Genomic DNA, 13,128 nt, shown 5'->3' with positions numbered 1-13,128 from the left:
ACAGTAAACAGTGAAACACTCCAGTTCATGATTGGTGTGTACAGCATCAAGTATTGCTCTCCCTGCCTGCCCTGTCCCTGCCTCTCAGAAACCCCACAGTGAAGCTCACCGTCTGGTAGGAAAACAGACCAACATAGAAATGGGCGACAGACCAGTGGAGGAGCTACAGCCAACATATGTTGGGTTCAGAGATAGCACAGAGGATGCAGAATTCGCTTCTTGTAGGAAGTAACATCTACACTGGGTTGGAAAGAGAGAAAGGAATTGGGCAGGTGAAGAAGAGGTAGATGGACATTCCAGGCAGAGAGACCATGATGGGCAAAAGCCCAAAGGCGTGAAGTAGTGTAATGCGACCTGGAATATTCACTGGAGCCAAAGTACAAAGGAAGAGGGCTGAGAAACAGGTTGTAGACAGGGGGAGCCAGCAAAGGATGTTAAGTAGGGGATTGCTATGTCAGATTTTATTTATTCGTTTTTGAGACAGAGTCTCAAGCTGTCACCCTGGGTAGAGTGCCGTGGTATTACAGCTCACAATAACCTCAAACTCTTGGGCTTAAGCGATTCTCCTGCCTCAGCTTCCCAAGTAGCTGAGACCACAGGCGCCTGCCACAACACCCGGCTATTCATTCGTTGTAATTGTCGTCGTTTGGCAGGCCCACGCTAGGTTCCAACCTTGGTGTACGCGGCCGACGCCATAACCGCTGAGCTATGGGTGCCACTGCTGTGTCAGATTTTAGAATGATCATGCTAGTGGGTTAATTCGATGGAGGCTAAAGAGACAGAGGATTTCGCGGTAGTCCCAGGAAAATATGATGAGGACTTGGGAACTCAGGCAATTGCAGTGAGAATGGAAAGAGAGGAAAGAATGAAGAATGTTTTGGGGGTTGAAGCAACAGGACTTAGTAACTGGAGAGTTACATAAAGTTTCACGTTTTTAGTTTGTAGTAGTGGGAGGGTGGTGACACAACAAGAGAGGGGCGCAGAAGGGGGCAAGTTTGAGACGGGGTGTGGGGGAGATGTGGTCAATGTGAGGCAGTTGGTTTCCGGTGGCGCTGGGACAGACATCTACGTGGAGATGCCTGGGTAGATGGATGTCTGGGTAGATGGATTTTTTTTAATATGTAAACCTAATCATGTATGAATAGGCAGATGTAAATAAACATATGGTGAACGTGTGTGTGTGTTCTGATGTATGGAATGATGAGTTTGTGCCAGGGGTTGTGATAGGTACTGAACATACAAAGTCGGGGAAGACACAGTGTCCTGGAGATTCATGCCCCTGTACTTGGTGGTGAAGTCTACTATAATAGATAAATTCATCCCACAGGAGAGTTTAGTATGAAATAGCTATGACTAATGACAATAGCTAGGGGACAACCATGTGTGCTGTTGGGCACAGGAGGAGGATCCGCCCAAACAGATGACAAAGAAAGCGGCAGATGGTCTGTGTGTGGATGTCTCGTTTTTGTAACAAATGAAGATATAACTAAACGAGCTCTCTTCCAGCTCTAAAATTCTGTGATTATTAATTGCAAATAAAATCACTTATATTAATGGGAGAGAAAAAAGTAACTGTCACTGATTATCACACTATGCAGAGGACTATGAAGTCTTAAAAAGGAATTTTCGAAACAAAAGTGAAGAAATGGAAACTACTACAAATAAGCTTAAGATGCAACTGAAATCTGCGCAGTCTGAGTTGGAACAGACCAGAAACACACTGAAGTCCATGGAGGGGTCTGACGGTCACGGTATGTTCCATTAGGTTTAAATTTTTTTCTTTTGTTTTAATTCCATTGGTCTAGTTTATTAAAACACAAACCTCCCAGGCCTCTTCACACTCGCGGATGTGAGAACATAGAGGTAGATGAAGGGTGTGACGTGGCAGTAATTCAGCTTTTTTTTTCTTTTGTAGAGACAGAGTCTCACTGTACCGCCCTCGGGTAGAGTGCCGTGGCATCACATGGCTCACAGGAACCTCTAACTCTTGGGTTTACGCGATTCTCTTGCCTCAGCCTCCCAAGCAGCTGGGACTACAGGAGCCCGCCACAACGCCCGGCTATTTTTTTGTTGCAGTTTGGCCGGGGCTGGGTTCGAACCCGCCACCCTCGGCATATGGGGCCGGCGCCCTACTCACTGAGCCACAGGCACTGCCCAGTAATTCAGCTTTTTTAAGGGATATTACCGGGTTCTTAATTTAATCTGTAAAGCATCTCAGTCTTTCCTTTATCCTATAGCTATTTCAGTGTTTCTAGCAGATCTCAGTATCTAAAAATGTCAATAATTTTTAAAGCTATAAGTGTGAATTACCAATTTTTGTTCAACTCCTCATTTCTCAACATGTAGATTATCTTTATAAGTTATAGATCTGTGGCTGATCGGCAGGTCTCGATTCCTTCTTGGTGACAAAAATAGGAACCCTGGGAATTGGACTGCTCAGTGAGGGGTGCCTCGTCACCACCTAGACCCGCCTCCTTTCTCCCGTCCGTTCAACTAACACAGAGGGAGAAGAAGTCATCTGTCATTTCACATTTTTCACATCACTGTTGGCATGATCAAATTTGCTGATTAGGAGAGTTAATATTTATCTAATTAAAGTATATGGTGTTCCTTTTCTCAGTTTTTTAATGTCAAAAGATTTTTTTTATGCTCACTTTGGGAGCACTAAAGTGGAACACTAAAATTGGAACAACACAGAGAAGGTTGCCATAGTCCTTGCACAGGGATGACAGGCCAATTCTCCTTGGCGTGGTTGTTGGTGGCTTGGCCGTTGCTGTCTAACACTGGACAAAGGTCACTCTGGAAGCCCCTCCCCCAGACGGCATCCCTGTCTCAGTGCCCTGCAGGCATCTCCACAGCACCCCGGGTTGCTGCAGTCATCAAGTTACCTGGGGAATCCTTGCATTCCCATTCAAATTCTTGTTTTGAGATATGAGGGCAATCTAGCTATGACATCTGTTGCCTTGCTGATCACCTGGGTTGATGGGGCTGATCTGGCTGCCTAGGTGGGCCATCCTCCCTCACTGCTCCCTGTGTGCCTCTGTGCCTCCCGGAAGCTGTGTGCTTGGTGGAAGAGGACAACCTTCCCCCACAGAGGAGGGCTGTTTTGTCAAAGGAGCAGCCATGGCTGCTAAAACTTCCAAATAAGTGGTCAAATTCTTATTTTTATTGAAAAAAAATCAGCTTAAAATTAAAGAGATTTATTTGAGAAAATTACTTTTCAAAGCCAACTGTAAACAACTTAGACCAGAATTCTTCAAAGTGTTGAGCAAACTTTTGATCTCTTAATAAATGTACTGTGTCTGTACTAGCTCTATTTTTGATGGTTTAGATTTAAGAACTCTATCTTGTTGTGAGAAGTCAGACCTTTCTTTCTAATAAAGAAAGAATGGTATATTAATGAATGGCACATTTTCTTTTTTCAAGTCTAAGCTATAGCCAGACCTGACTCAAAGCAGTGGCATTTTCAAACTTAGTTCCTCAGCAGATTAAATAATAATAAAAAAAAATAATAAGCTGGGCACTATAGTCCAGTGGTTAGAGTGCTGGCCCTGCAACCCATGGCTGGTGAGTTCAAGTGTTGCCTGGACCTGATTTTTACAAAAAGAAAAAATATATAGGGTCTTCTGATTTTGAATTTCCAAGTAAATATTAGCTTCATATACCTTTTCAGTGGCCTGCCATTTCTTTTTTTCTTTTTTTTTTTTTGTAGAGACAGAGTCTCACTTTATGGCCCTCAGTAGAGTGCCGTGGCCTCACACAGCTCACAGCAACCTCCAACTCCTGGGCCTAAGCAATTCTCTTTGCCTCAGCCTCCCGAATAGCTGGGACCACAGGCGCCTGCCACAACGCCCAGCTATTTTTTTGTTGCAGTTTGGCTGGGGCCGGGTTTGAACCCGTCACCCTCGGTATATGGGGCCGGCGCCTTACCGACTGAGCCACAGGTGCCGCCCGGCCTGCCATTTCTTAAGTATTCAGTGCCTTTGACCCATCTAGAACATTCTCATCCTGTCATCATCAGTTTTCCAGCAATAATCACATATATGCTCATCCTAGCAGTTTGACTACTGAGACAGTCGTGAGTTCCAGGCACATGACAATAGCATGAGAATGAAAATTGAATGGTTTCACCGGACTCTTAAGAAAGATATAGTACATATAAGTAGCATTTTAAATGTGAAATTTAAATTTTCTGGAAAATTCATTTTAATAATAATGTAATATACATCATTCATTGTATGACTACATATTTATATATGTACTTCCTGTGGGTGTAAGGATATGTATGAGTTTGTACACTGTCAATGATGATAACTTATAATTGCCAATGAAATTAATTTCAGTAGGGCGGTCCCTGTGGCTCAAAGGAGTAGGGCACCAGCCCCATATGCCAGAGGTGGTGGGTTCAAACTCAGCCCAGGCCAAAAACTGCAAAAAAAAAAAAAAAAATTCAGTAACAAAAAAACTCACAGAACATCATCATATATATGTCTTTTCCAGCTCAAAATCTCTAATAGTACCAAAAAATTATTATATCCCAAAATTATAAAAAGTGAAGACTGGTCTGTGATCTTTTCCTTGAAATGGCCCAGCTGTCTTGGAGGATCTTACTTGTCACCTTCTTGTAAAGTTTAACCATCAGAATACAGCAGCAGCCTTTCAAACTTGGGAGACTTTAGAAACAGTTTGCCTCCTTTTTCTCCCCCCAGCTATGAAAGTGGCAATGGGGATGCAGAAGCAAATCACAGCCAAAAGAGGTCAGATAGACGCCCTTCAGAGCAAGATACAGTTTTTGGAAGAGGCGATGACAAATGCAAATAAGGTGAGTTCCTGTCCTCGGGGTGGGACCCACACATTAACTTGCTTACACACTGCAGGGCAGAAGGTGGGATAGCAGAGAGGCAGAGTGCAGGGGAAAGAGAGAAGCCTATCTTTCACAGAGAGAGAATGAGGGAAAAGATCCTGAAAGAACATATGAGCAGGATCTTAAAAGATAGTGAGGACTTTAGACTCAGGAGGCAGGCAAAAGAACCTTCCTGGTAGAGGCAGAGGATGATTATAACAAAGTACAGTGAGGTCCATTCTAATGTGTTGTATATGTTTCTGGAAATTAATGTGCTGCGCAAAATTGTATAAAAAACTCAGGATTTATGAGAACAGTGGGATTAGGAGCACCACACTAGTGAATTTCAGCAGTCACACATAAAAAACAAGAACTTATAAAAAACAGTAACACAGGCTCAGCACCTATGGCTCAGCGGCTAGGGCGCTGACCACATACCCCAGGACTGGCAGGTTCGAACCTGGCCCGGGCCTGCCAAACAACAACTACAACTAAAGAATACCCAGGTGTTGTGGTGGGCACCTGTAGTCCCAGCTACTTGGGAGGCTGAGACAAGAGAATTGTTTGAGCCCAGGAGTTTGAGGTTGCTGTGAGCTGTGACACCATGGTACTGTACCGAGGGCGTCATAGTGAGACTCTGTCTCAAAAAAGAAAAAAATATTTAAAGAAATATAGCCAGACATGGTGGCTTGCTCCTGTAATCTCAGCTACTCAGGAGGTAGAGATGGGAGGATTGCTTGAAGCCAGTAGTTCAAGACTAGTCTGGGCAACATAGCAAGGCCTAATCTCTAAAAAAATTTTTTTAATGGCCAGGCATGGTGGGGTGCATCCAAAGTCCCAGCTCTTCAGAAGGCTGAGGCAGGAGGATCTCTGAGTGCAGGAGTTCAAGGCTACAGTAAATTATGATCACACCACTGCGCTCCAGCCTGGGTGACAGAGTGAGATCCTGCCTCTAAGAGAAAAGAAGAAAAAGGGGAATACAGACTCAACAGGCTAATGTGTGCATTTTAGCTTGGTGACTATACATGTATTATTTTTGTCTACCTAGTCTATGGTGCCCTTTTAAAGAAATGAACTGATTTTAATGAACTTTTGTTTAATATCAAAGAGACTCTAAGATGTCAGTAAACCCCTTCTCATCACTGCGACTTGAGGCCAAGACCTGTCTCATGGGTTCTTATGTCATAGGAGGTTTGTGAAATGGAATTCAATCTTGAAACAAAATTAAAATCCATAAAAATTTCAAATAATGTGTCTTTTTAAAATCATTTTTGTCATTTAGAATAAATTTCAATAAAATTTGGTATATGATTACCCAATTCCAATTCACCAAAATACTGTCTTTTTATTCTAATATAGTTACTTCATATTTTTTAGATATCATCAAAGATTTATTAAGTCTGGAAAGAAGTAATAATACTAGTAGTAATGACAATAAGAGAGAATATGTAATAATATACTTTTAGCAGCTCCCAAACCCAACTCAGAAGCAATTAAATGGCACAGATTTAAACTTACGTGGTTCAGCATACTTTAATTATGTTTCCAGTGCCTCTCAGGATCTACACTAGCAGATTATTTCTGATATTTTTCTTCTTTGTAATTGTAGGAGAAACATTTTCTGAAAGAGGAAAAGAATAAACTCGGCCAGGAATTGAGTATTGTTGTAACAGAAAAGAACAAGATGGCTGGGGAACTAGAGGTCCTGAGATCTCAGGAACGCCGTTTAAAAGAAAAGGTTACTAATATGGAAGTTGCTTTGGATAAGGTAGTTATTAAGTAAATATGTAACTATCCACTAAGTAGTTATTAATTAAATAGAATTTCTCGGCATAAAAGCTCTGTGTTGGTAGGAACCGAATTTGCCAGTTTTTATTAGACCCCAATTACCTAGCACAAAGAAAAACTATACCCTATAGAGAAAGCACTTCGGTTGTATATTAAGTCAGTACACTGAACCCCATAAATGCATCATTATACACAGTTATGATTTAATAAAAGAAAAAAAAGACTTTGTATTAACCTGAATGGAAGTGGAACACATTATTCTTAGTAAAGCATCACAAGAATGGAGAAGCATGAATCCGATTATTCAATTTTGATAGGAGGACAATTAATGACACAGTGGGGGGTAGAGGAAGGAGAGAGCAGAGAGAGAGAAGTAAGAAGGGGGATGAGGGGAAGGAAGAGCAGAGAGAGGGAAGGGGGGGTAGAGTCTCGGTGCATGACACACCTTTTGGGGGCAAGGCACAATTGTAAGAGGGACTTTACCTAACAAATGCAATCAGTGTAACCTGGTTTCTTGTACCCTTAATGAATCCCCAACAATTAAAAAAAAAAGAGAGAGAGAGAAAGCGCTTCTGAGTTTTAAAAACATAGCCACAATGCATACTTTTTACCAAATCATGTTTTTAAGGCTAATACAGTCAAAGTCACAAAGATGTAAGATGCTCCTGATATCTTTAGTGGCCTGAATAAGTAAAAATCCTTTCCCAAGTACCTAATTTGCTGCCAAAAAATGACTTGGGCTCTAGGTAGAATATGGTCACTTAATAATGTCAATAAAATGATAAAGTAAAGCTAAAGTCTGGCAGTTTGGATGGAGTCCAGAAAGTGAAGGTAGAAAGTACACCTTAAAGAATAAGAAGAATCCATGACAATGTATTTGTCAAGAGAAGTATCTCTTCCTGTCACCTAAAACTCTGGAAGCCTCAAATTGTACAAAACCTGTCCTTGATCACTAAGAAATCAGAGCCTTCACGGTTAGATAAGCAATGAGTTTCCACACCTGCCACCTTGGTTTCTTAAAATATGCTATATTGACTTAATTAATTTCAGTTGCAGTTATTTTTATATAAATTTGTACACTGTGCTAGCGCTGTTTGCTCATTCTACCCTTAGCTCATTCTTTTGAGTGCCCTCCACACACTAAATTCTGTGTGTGCACCAAGGGTACAGAAACGGAGACATGATGTCCAGTGGCTCACAGTGTACCTAGTAAAACAGATGGGTGGGTGACTGCAGTGTGGGGGGAGTTCCCTTGATGGTCTGGCAGCTCTGCCGTTGTAGGTTGATGAAGTGCACAAAGAATGCAGGGTAAACCACTTATGGTTGCTTGATTATAGGCGTCTTTGCAGTTTGCAGAATGTCAAGATATAATACAGCGTCAGGAGCAAGAATCTGTGCGTCTGAAACTTCAGCACACCTTGGATGTGAAAGTAAGGTCATCGTAAATAGTTTAAGTAAAAATCATGCCTTCGTTAGATGTGCTTATATATTTTTTTCATATAACTGAGATACATTCAGTTGTATTTAGACATAGTCTGATGACTAGCAATGATAAGCTCTATACAAACATTGTTACATACTCTACCTGTCCTTTTCATATATGGTAACAAATTGAAGCACCACGCTTTATCCTTGGTTTACAGCAAGCAAGTGAAACACAAACAAATTTCACAAGTACCTGCCTTGGGGATACCCAAAGGAAGAGTTTTCCACGCACAGCAGTCGAGAGAGCACACAAAGCCAGAGTGCGAGTATGTCCGGCTTGGTCGGGGAGTAGCCAAAGGGATGTAATCTATGTAACAGAACAAGTTCTTTAAAAATAGTGATTTTCCACTGAAATACATGCCTGTTTTCAGAAGCATACTTTAAAGTTGTAGATGTAAAGTCTCAATAATGGATTTTGCCTCTGAAATCAAATACATTTTGATCTCACAGTTCTTTGTAGTTGTTAGCTGGCTACTGTCTTGTTCACCCTGTATTGACTTTCAGGAGCTTCAGGGCCCTGGCTACGCCTCAAATCCGATGAAGCCACGCCTGCTCCAGCAGGCATCTGTGACCCGTTCTCACTCGAATGTGCCATCTTCCCAGTCCACAGCCAGCTTCCTGTCTCATGTACGTATCCAATCTCATGATGCATGACACAGTGACATAATATGTAAGTAATTTTATAAAGGAGAGAATTGCACTAAAAATAGCATATCTGTAGTTATGGCATTTTCTTTTCTTTCTTTCTTTTTTTTTGAGACAGTCACAAGCTGTTGCCTTGGGTAGAGTGCTGTGGTGTCATAGCTCACAGCAACCTCCACCTTGGGCTCAAGCGATCCTCTTGCCTCAGTTTTTCTATTTTTAGTAGAGTCGGGGTCTCACTCTTGCTTAGGCTGGTCTTGAACTCATGAGCTCAAGCAATCCACTTGCTTCAGCCTCCCTAAGTGCTAGGATTACAGGCGTGAGCCACCACGCCAGGCCAGTTATGGCATTTTCAATGACTAAATTTTAGATTTATACATTTTCCTGCAAATCTAATGGAGTCCAGCTAAATGAAAATGCTTTTTTTACTATTGGGTATTTCCTCCAGGGAAAACAAAAAATGAGGTATTTAATGGGACCAATGTTACCAATAATTACTAAATTTTTTAATAGGCTTATATCTAATTTTGAGGTTTTTTCCATCACAAGCATTTTCAGATTACAAAGCAAATGCTGACATGGCTAAGGTAAATATTACTTCAAATGCCTTAGGCAAATTGGTGGTATATTTAATACTCTACCAGATGAAAATATTTGCTATATATGGTTTCTTTGTGAACTTATTTATAATCACAGATGTTAAACATAAAACATTTTCGTGCCCTTTAATTAAAACGTTAGAAACTTCGGAAATTTTTTAGTTTAATCCTTTCTTTTCTTTTTTTTTTTTTGAGACAGAGTCTCATTTTGTCGCCCTCAGTAGAGTGCTATGGTGTCACAGCTCACAGCAACCTTAAACTCTTGGGCTTAATCTATTCTCTTGCCTTAACCTCCCAAGTAGCTGGGACTACAGGAACCCACCACAATGCCCGGCTGTTTTTAGAGAAGAGGTCTCGCTCTGGCTCAGGCTGGTCTCGAACTCGTGAGCTCAGGCAATCCATAGGCTTCAGTCTCCCAGAATGCTGGGATTAGAGGCGTGAACCACCGCGCTCAGCCCTTTTTTTTGTTTGTTTGTTGAGACAGTCTCACTCCAACACCCTTGGTAGAGTGCCATGGAGTCACAGCTCACAGCAACCTCAAACTCTAGGGCTTGAGCGATTCTGTTGCCTCAGCCTCCCAAGTAGCTGGGATTATAGGCGCCCGTCATAATGCTAGGCTATTTTTAGTTTAATCTTTCATATTTCTAAAGATCAGGAAAAAAACACATTCAATATAAAATTAAAGCTTTGCCTTCTCTGAAGATACGTATTTATAGTATCACAAATCCCTTACAACAAGTGTTCAACTACAAAGAAATGAGACTTTAGGGCGGTGCCTATGGCTCAAAGGAGTAGGGCGCCGGCCCCATATGCCGGAGGTGGTGGATTCAAACCCAGCCCTGGCCAAAAACTGCAAAAAAAAAAAAAGAAATGAGACTTTACTAACTACTAATGAATTCTGAACAGAAGGATTGATCTGCCATTACTAGAAAAAGATTCTTGTGTTTTTATTCCTTGTTTATTCAGTTCTATATATTATCTACAAACTTCTATTGGGGAATATAACAATTTATCTTTGTTTTAACTTTGCACATGTACATGCCCACACACACACATTTCTTTTTCACATGTAGTCACATTGTAAATTTTGATTAAATCACATTGACTGTTCAGATTACTGTGACTGTGTAAATACTGTTCCTTAGCTGAACTGTGCAGTGAACTGTGTTTGTATTTCCTGTTTACCCACAGAATTCATAATTGTTTTGCTTTTTTCTTTGCTTAGTTTCTGGATCCCTAGACCTGATTATCCCTCAAAATTCTCTGGAAAAAAAAAGCCGTCACAGTCCTTTTCTAATGAATTTTGAAGCTAATGAATTTTAGGGTCCCCTCATTTGCCACCGTGTCCTAAAGCCTGTCCTCCCCTGTCTGGCCAGCATCGGCTGCTGTCCGGGCTGGGGGAATGGCTGCCTTCTTGGATTTTCCTTCTGCCCAAATCTAGGGAATTCCCTTCATCTTTTTTCCTGTTTTTTAGGCTTACCTGCCATTTCTGGTTTCTTTCTCTTGGTGGTGAGGTGATGTGGTGACTTCCCTTGAAAGTGCATATTTCATTCTAAGTTTTAACACCTTGCATGTCTGAATGTTGTTATTCCTCATTTACATTTGATCAAGGCTCAGAATTTTGTTGTTTTTAAGGCATTTTGACTTTCAAGCCTCTATCATCTGTTTGCCTTTCCTTAATTTTGACTTCCATATTCCATCTCCTGATTTTTTTTTGCAGTTTTTGGCTGGGTTTGAACCCACCCCCTCTGGTATATGGGGCAGGCGCCCTACTCCTTTGAGCCACAGGCACCGCCCCCATCTCCTCATTTTTAATTCCCATCTTTTGGGAAATTTTTTCAGTTCTATCTCACAAAGAACTATTAAATTTTCTGATTATTTAAAAAAAATTGCCAGGAACCCCCTTTTTAAAAGTGTTTTTGTTATATGCCTTTCTATTCTTTCATGGATGCTGTATTTTCTTGTTTCTGTTTAAGGATATTAACTTCAGTTTTTAAATAATTTTTTCTGTTGCCTGAATTATTAATTTTTCTTAGAATTCATTTGTTTCTGTTTTGTTGGCTTCTTTTAAGTCAGAGACTTTCCTTTAGGGCTTAGTGGTTCTTGCCTGTCCATTCAGATTTGAGGCTGAGGCCCTGAAGTCCAGCTGAAAGCTCCGGGAAAGACGGTCAGGGTTTGCCAACTGGTAGATGGTTAGGTATTACTTTTTATTGAGGGACCCAAAAAATATTCACAGGTCTTGATTCTTGGGCCAGTTATTTCCCCTGCAGAGGTATGTGGGTGTGAATCCTTCAGCAGAATTCTGAGAGGCAACTGTCCATCTGTGCGGCCTCACTCGAGACTCACATTCTTAGTCTGCAGCTTCACTCTTACTGAGCCAATACTCTTACCCAGGGGTCAAGCCTCTGAATTCATTTAAGAGTAAAAAATGAGAGTAATCATCTGAGTGTGTGAGGAGAGAGCCTGGAATTCCAACAGCTTCTCCTCTAGGCTTTGTTAACCAGGCCACCCATTTTGCTGCCCTGGCCCTAACCCTGGCCCTTCAGAATGTGTTGGGCTTTCTGGATGCTCTGACACAGAGCAGCCTGCTTCTTGTGGTCATTTCCATGCAGGTTCTTTATGTTCTAACTTACTTTCTTCTGCTACGTCAGTTATGAAGTATCCATTTGCTCTCCAGCTCCCAAAGTTTTGCTGCCTCTGCCTTTTCCACTTTATCCTTCCTAATTCCCTTAGTGTCATCTTAGGATAGAACAGTAGTAAATGCCAAGTATGTTTATAAGTGGGCTAGCACTAATTGCTTTTTCTACATTGCCCCTTTACTTATCTTCATTTATTATTTAATGCCCTTATTCTGTGATTCTAGGAATAGCTAAGACTCAGCGCTCCTGTGCCACGCACCATGCAAAGTACTTTTGTAGATTATCTAGTTTATTCCTCACAACTACCCAACTTGACATAAGAGCTCCTATTGTGTCTATTTTACAGGTAGAGAATCAAAGCCCAGAGAAGCTAAGTGACTTACAAATGGCTCACATGGCAAAAATGTACTTGAGTCAAGACTTACCCCATACAGCCTGAGTCTTGAACCTCTGTCCTAACCACTGCCCTGCTTCTCCACACTGCTGAGTGCTGTGTGCAGAGATGCATTTATAATGTACATGAACTGATACTATGTTTAATTAGGTCTTTGTGAATGAGGATCTTACAGTTTTAAAGCTTAGAAGGCATTTAAAATTCTTCTGGTGATTCTCCTTATGGTATAGATAAGAAAAAATCAGACAACCAGCCGGGCAAGGTGGATCACGCCTGTAATCCCAGCATTCTGGGAGACCTAGGCGGGTGGGTAGCCTGAGCTCACGAGTTTGAGACCAGCCTGAGCAAAAGTGAGACTCCGTCTCTACTAAAAATAGGAAAAATGAGGGAAGAGGATCACTTGGGCCCAAGACTTGAAGGTTGCTGTGAGCTGTGATGCCATGGCACTCTACCCAGGGCAACAGCTTGAGACTCTGTCTCAAAAAAAAAAAAAAAAAAAAAATCAGACAACCAGAAAAGTTATATTAAGTGATTTGATCAAAAGTCAAACACCTAGAACATGTATGTACTATATCTGTGTGTATACATACATGTATATACACATTCACACATGTATGATCAATAATTTGATGTAGAAGTATTTTAGGTTAGTATTTCAAATAAAGGCTATTTTAGCATATAAAAATAAAATATTGTCAGGGTGTATCATTTTTTTGGTTGTATAATTGATACTTGCTA

The 13,128-nt window shown here is 41.1% G+C and overlaps 1 protein-coding gene across 3 annotated transcripts in view; it reads left to right on the top strand.

Annotated features, from left to right (window-relative positions):
• The window catches only part of CCDC158 (coiled-coil domain containing 158), a 69,818-nt gene that overhangs the window by 39,294 nt on the left and 17,396 nt on the right, over nt 1–13,128 (top strand). For 2 of the 3 annotated variants that reach the window (XM_053588066.1, XM_053588140.1), the window contains exons 13-17: nt 1,599–1,751; nt 4,710–4,822; nt 6,453–6,611; nt 7,969–8,061; nt 8,621–8,743. In XM_053588066.1, the coding sequence (XP_053444041.1) occupies nt 1,599–1,751; nt 4,710–4,822; nt 6,453–6,611; nt 7,969–8,061; nt 8,621–8,743 (641 nt within the window). Of the gene's footprint in view, nt 1–1,598; nt 1,752–4,709; nt 4,823–6,452; nt 6,612–7,968; nt 8,062–8,274; nt 8,383–8,620; nt 8,744–13,128 lie in introns of all 3 variants that reach the window. The other variant, XM_053587985.1, reaches the window with a different exon arrangement.

The sequence above is a fragment of the Nycticebus coucang genome, chromosome 1, assembly GCF_027406575.1.
Source record: "Nycticebus coucang isolate mNycCou1 chromosome 1, mNycCou1.pri, whole genome shotgun sequence".
In the NCBI taxonomy this organism is placed as follows: domain Eukaryota; kingdom Metazoa; phylum Chordata; class Mammalia; order Primates; family Lorisidae; genus Nycticebus; species Nycticebus coucang.
This window is presented reverse-complemented; position numbering and strand designations above follow the sequence as displayed.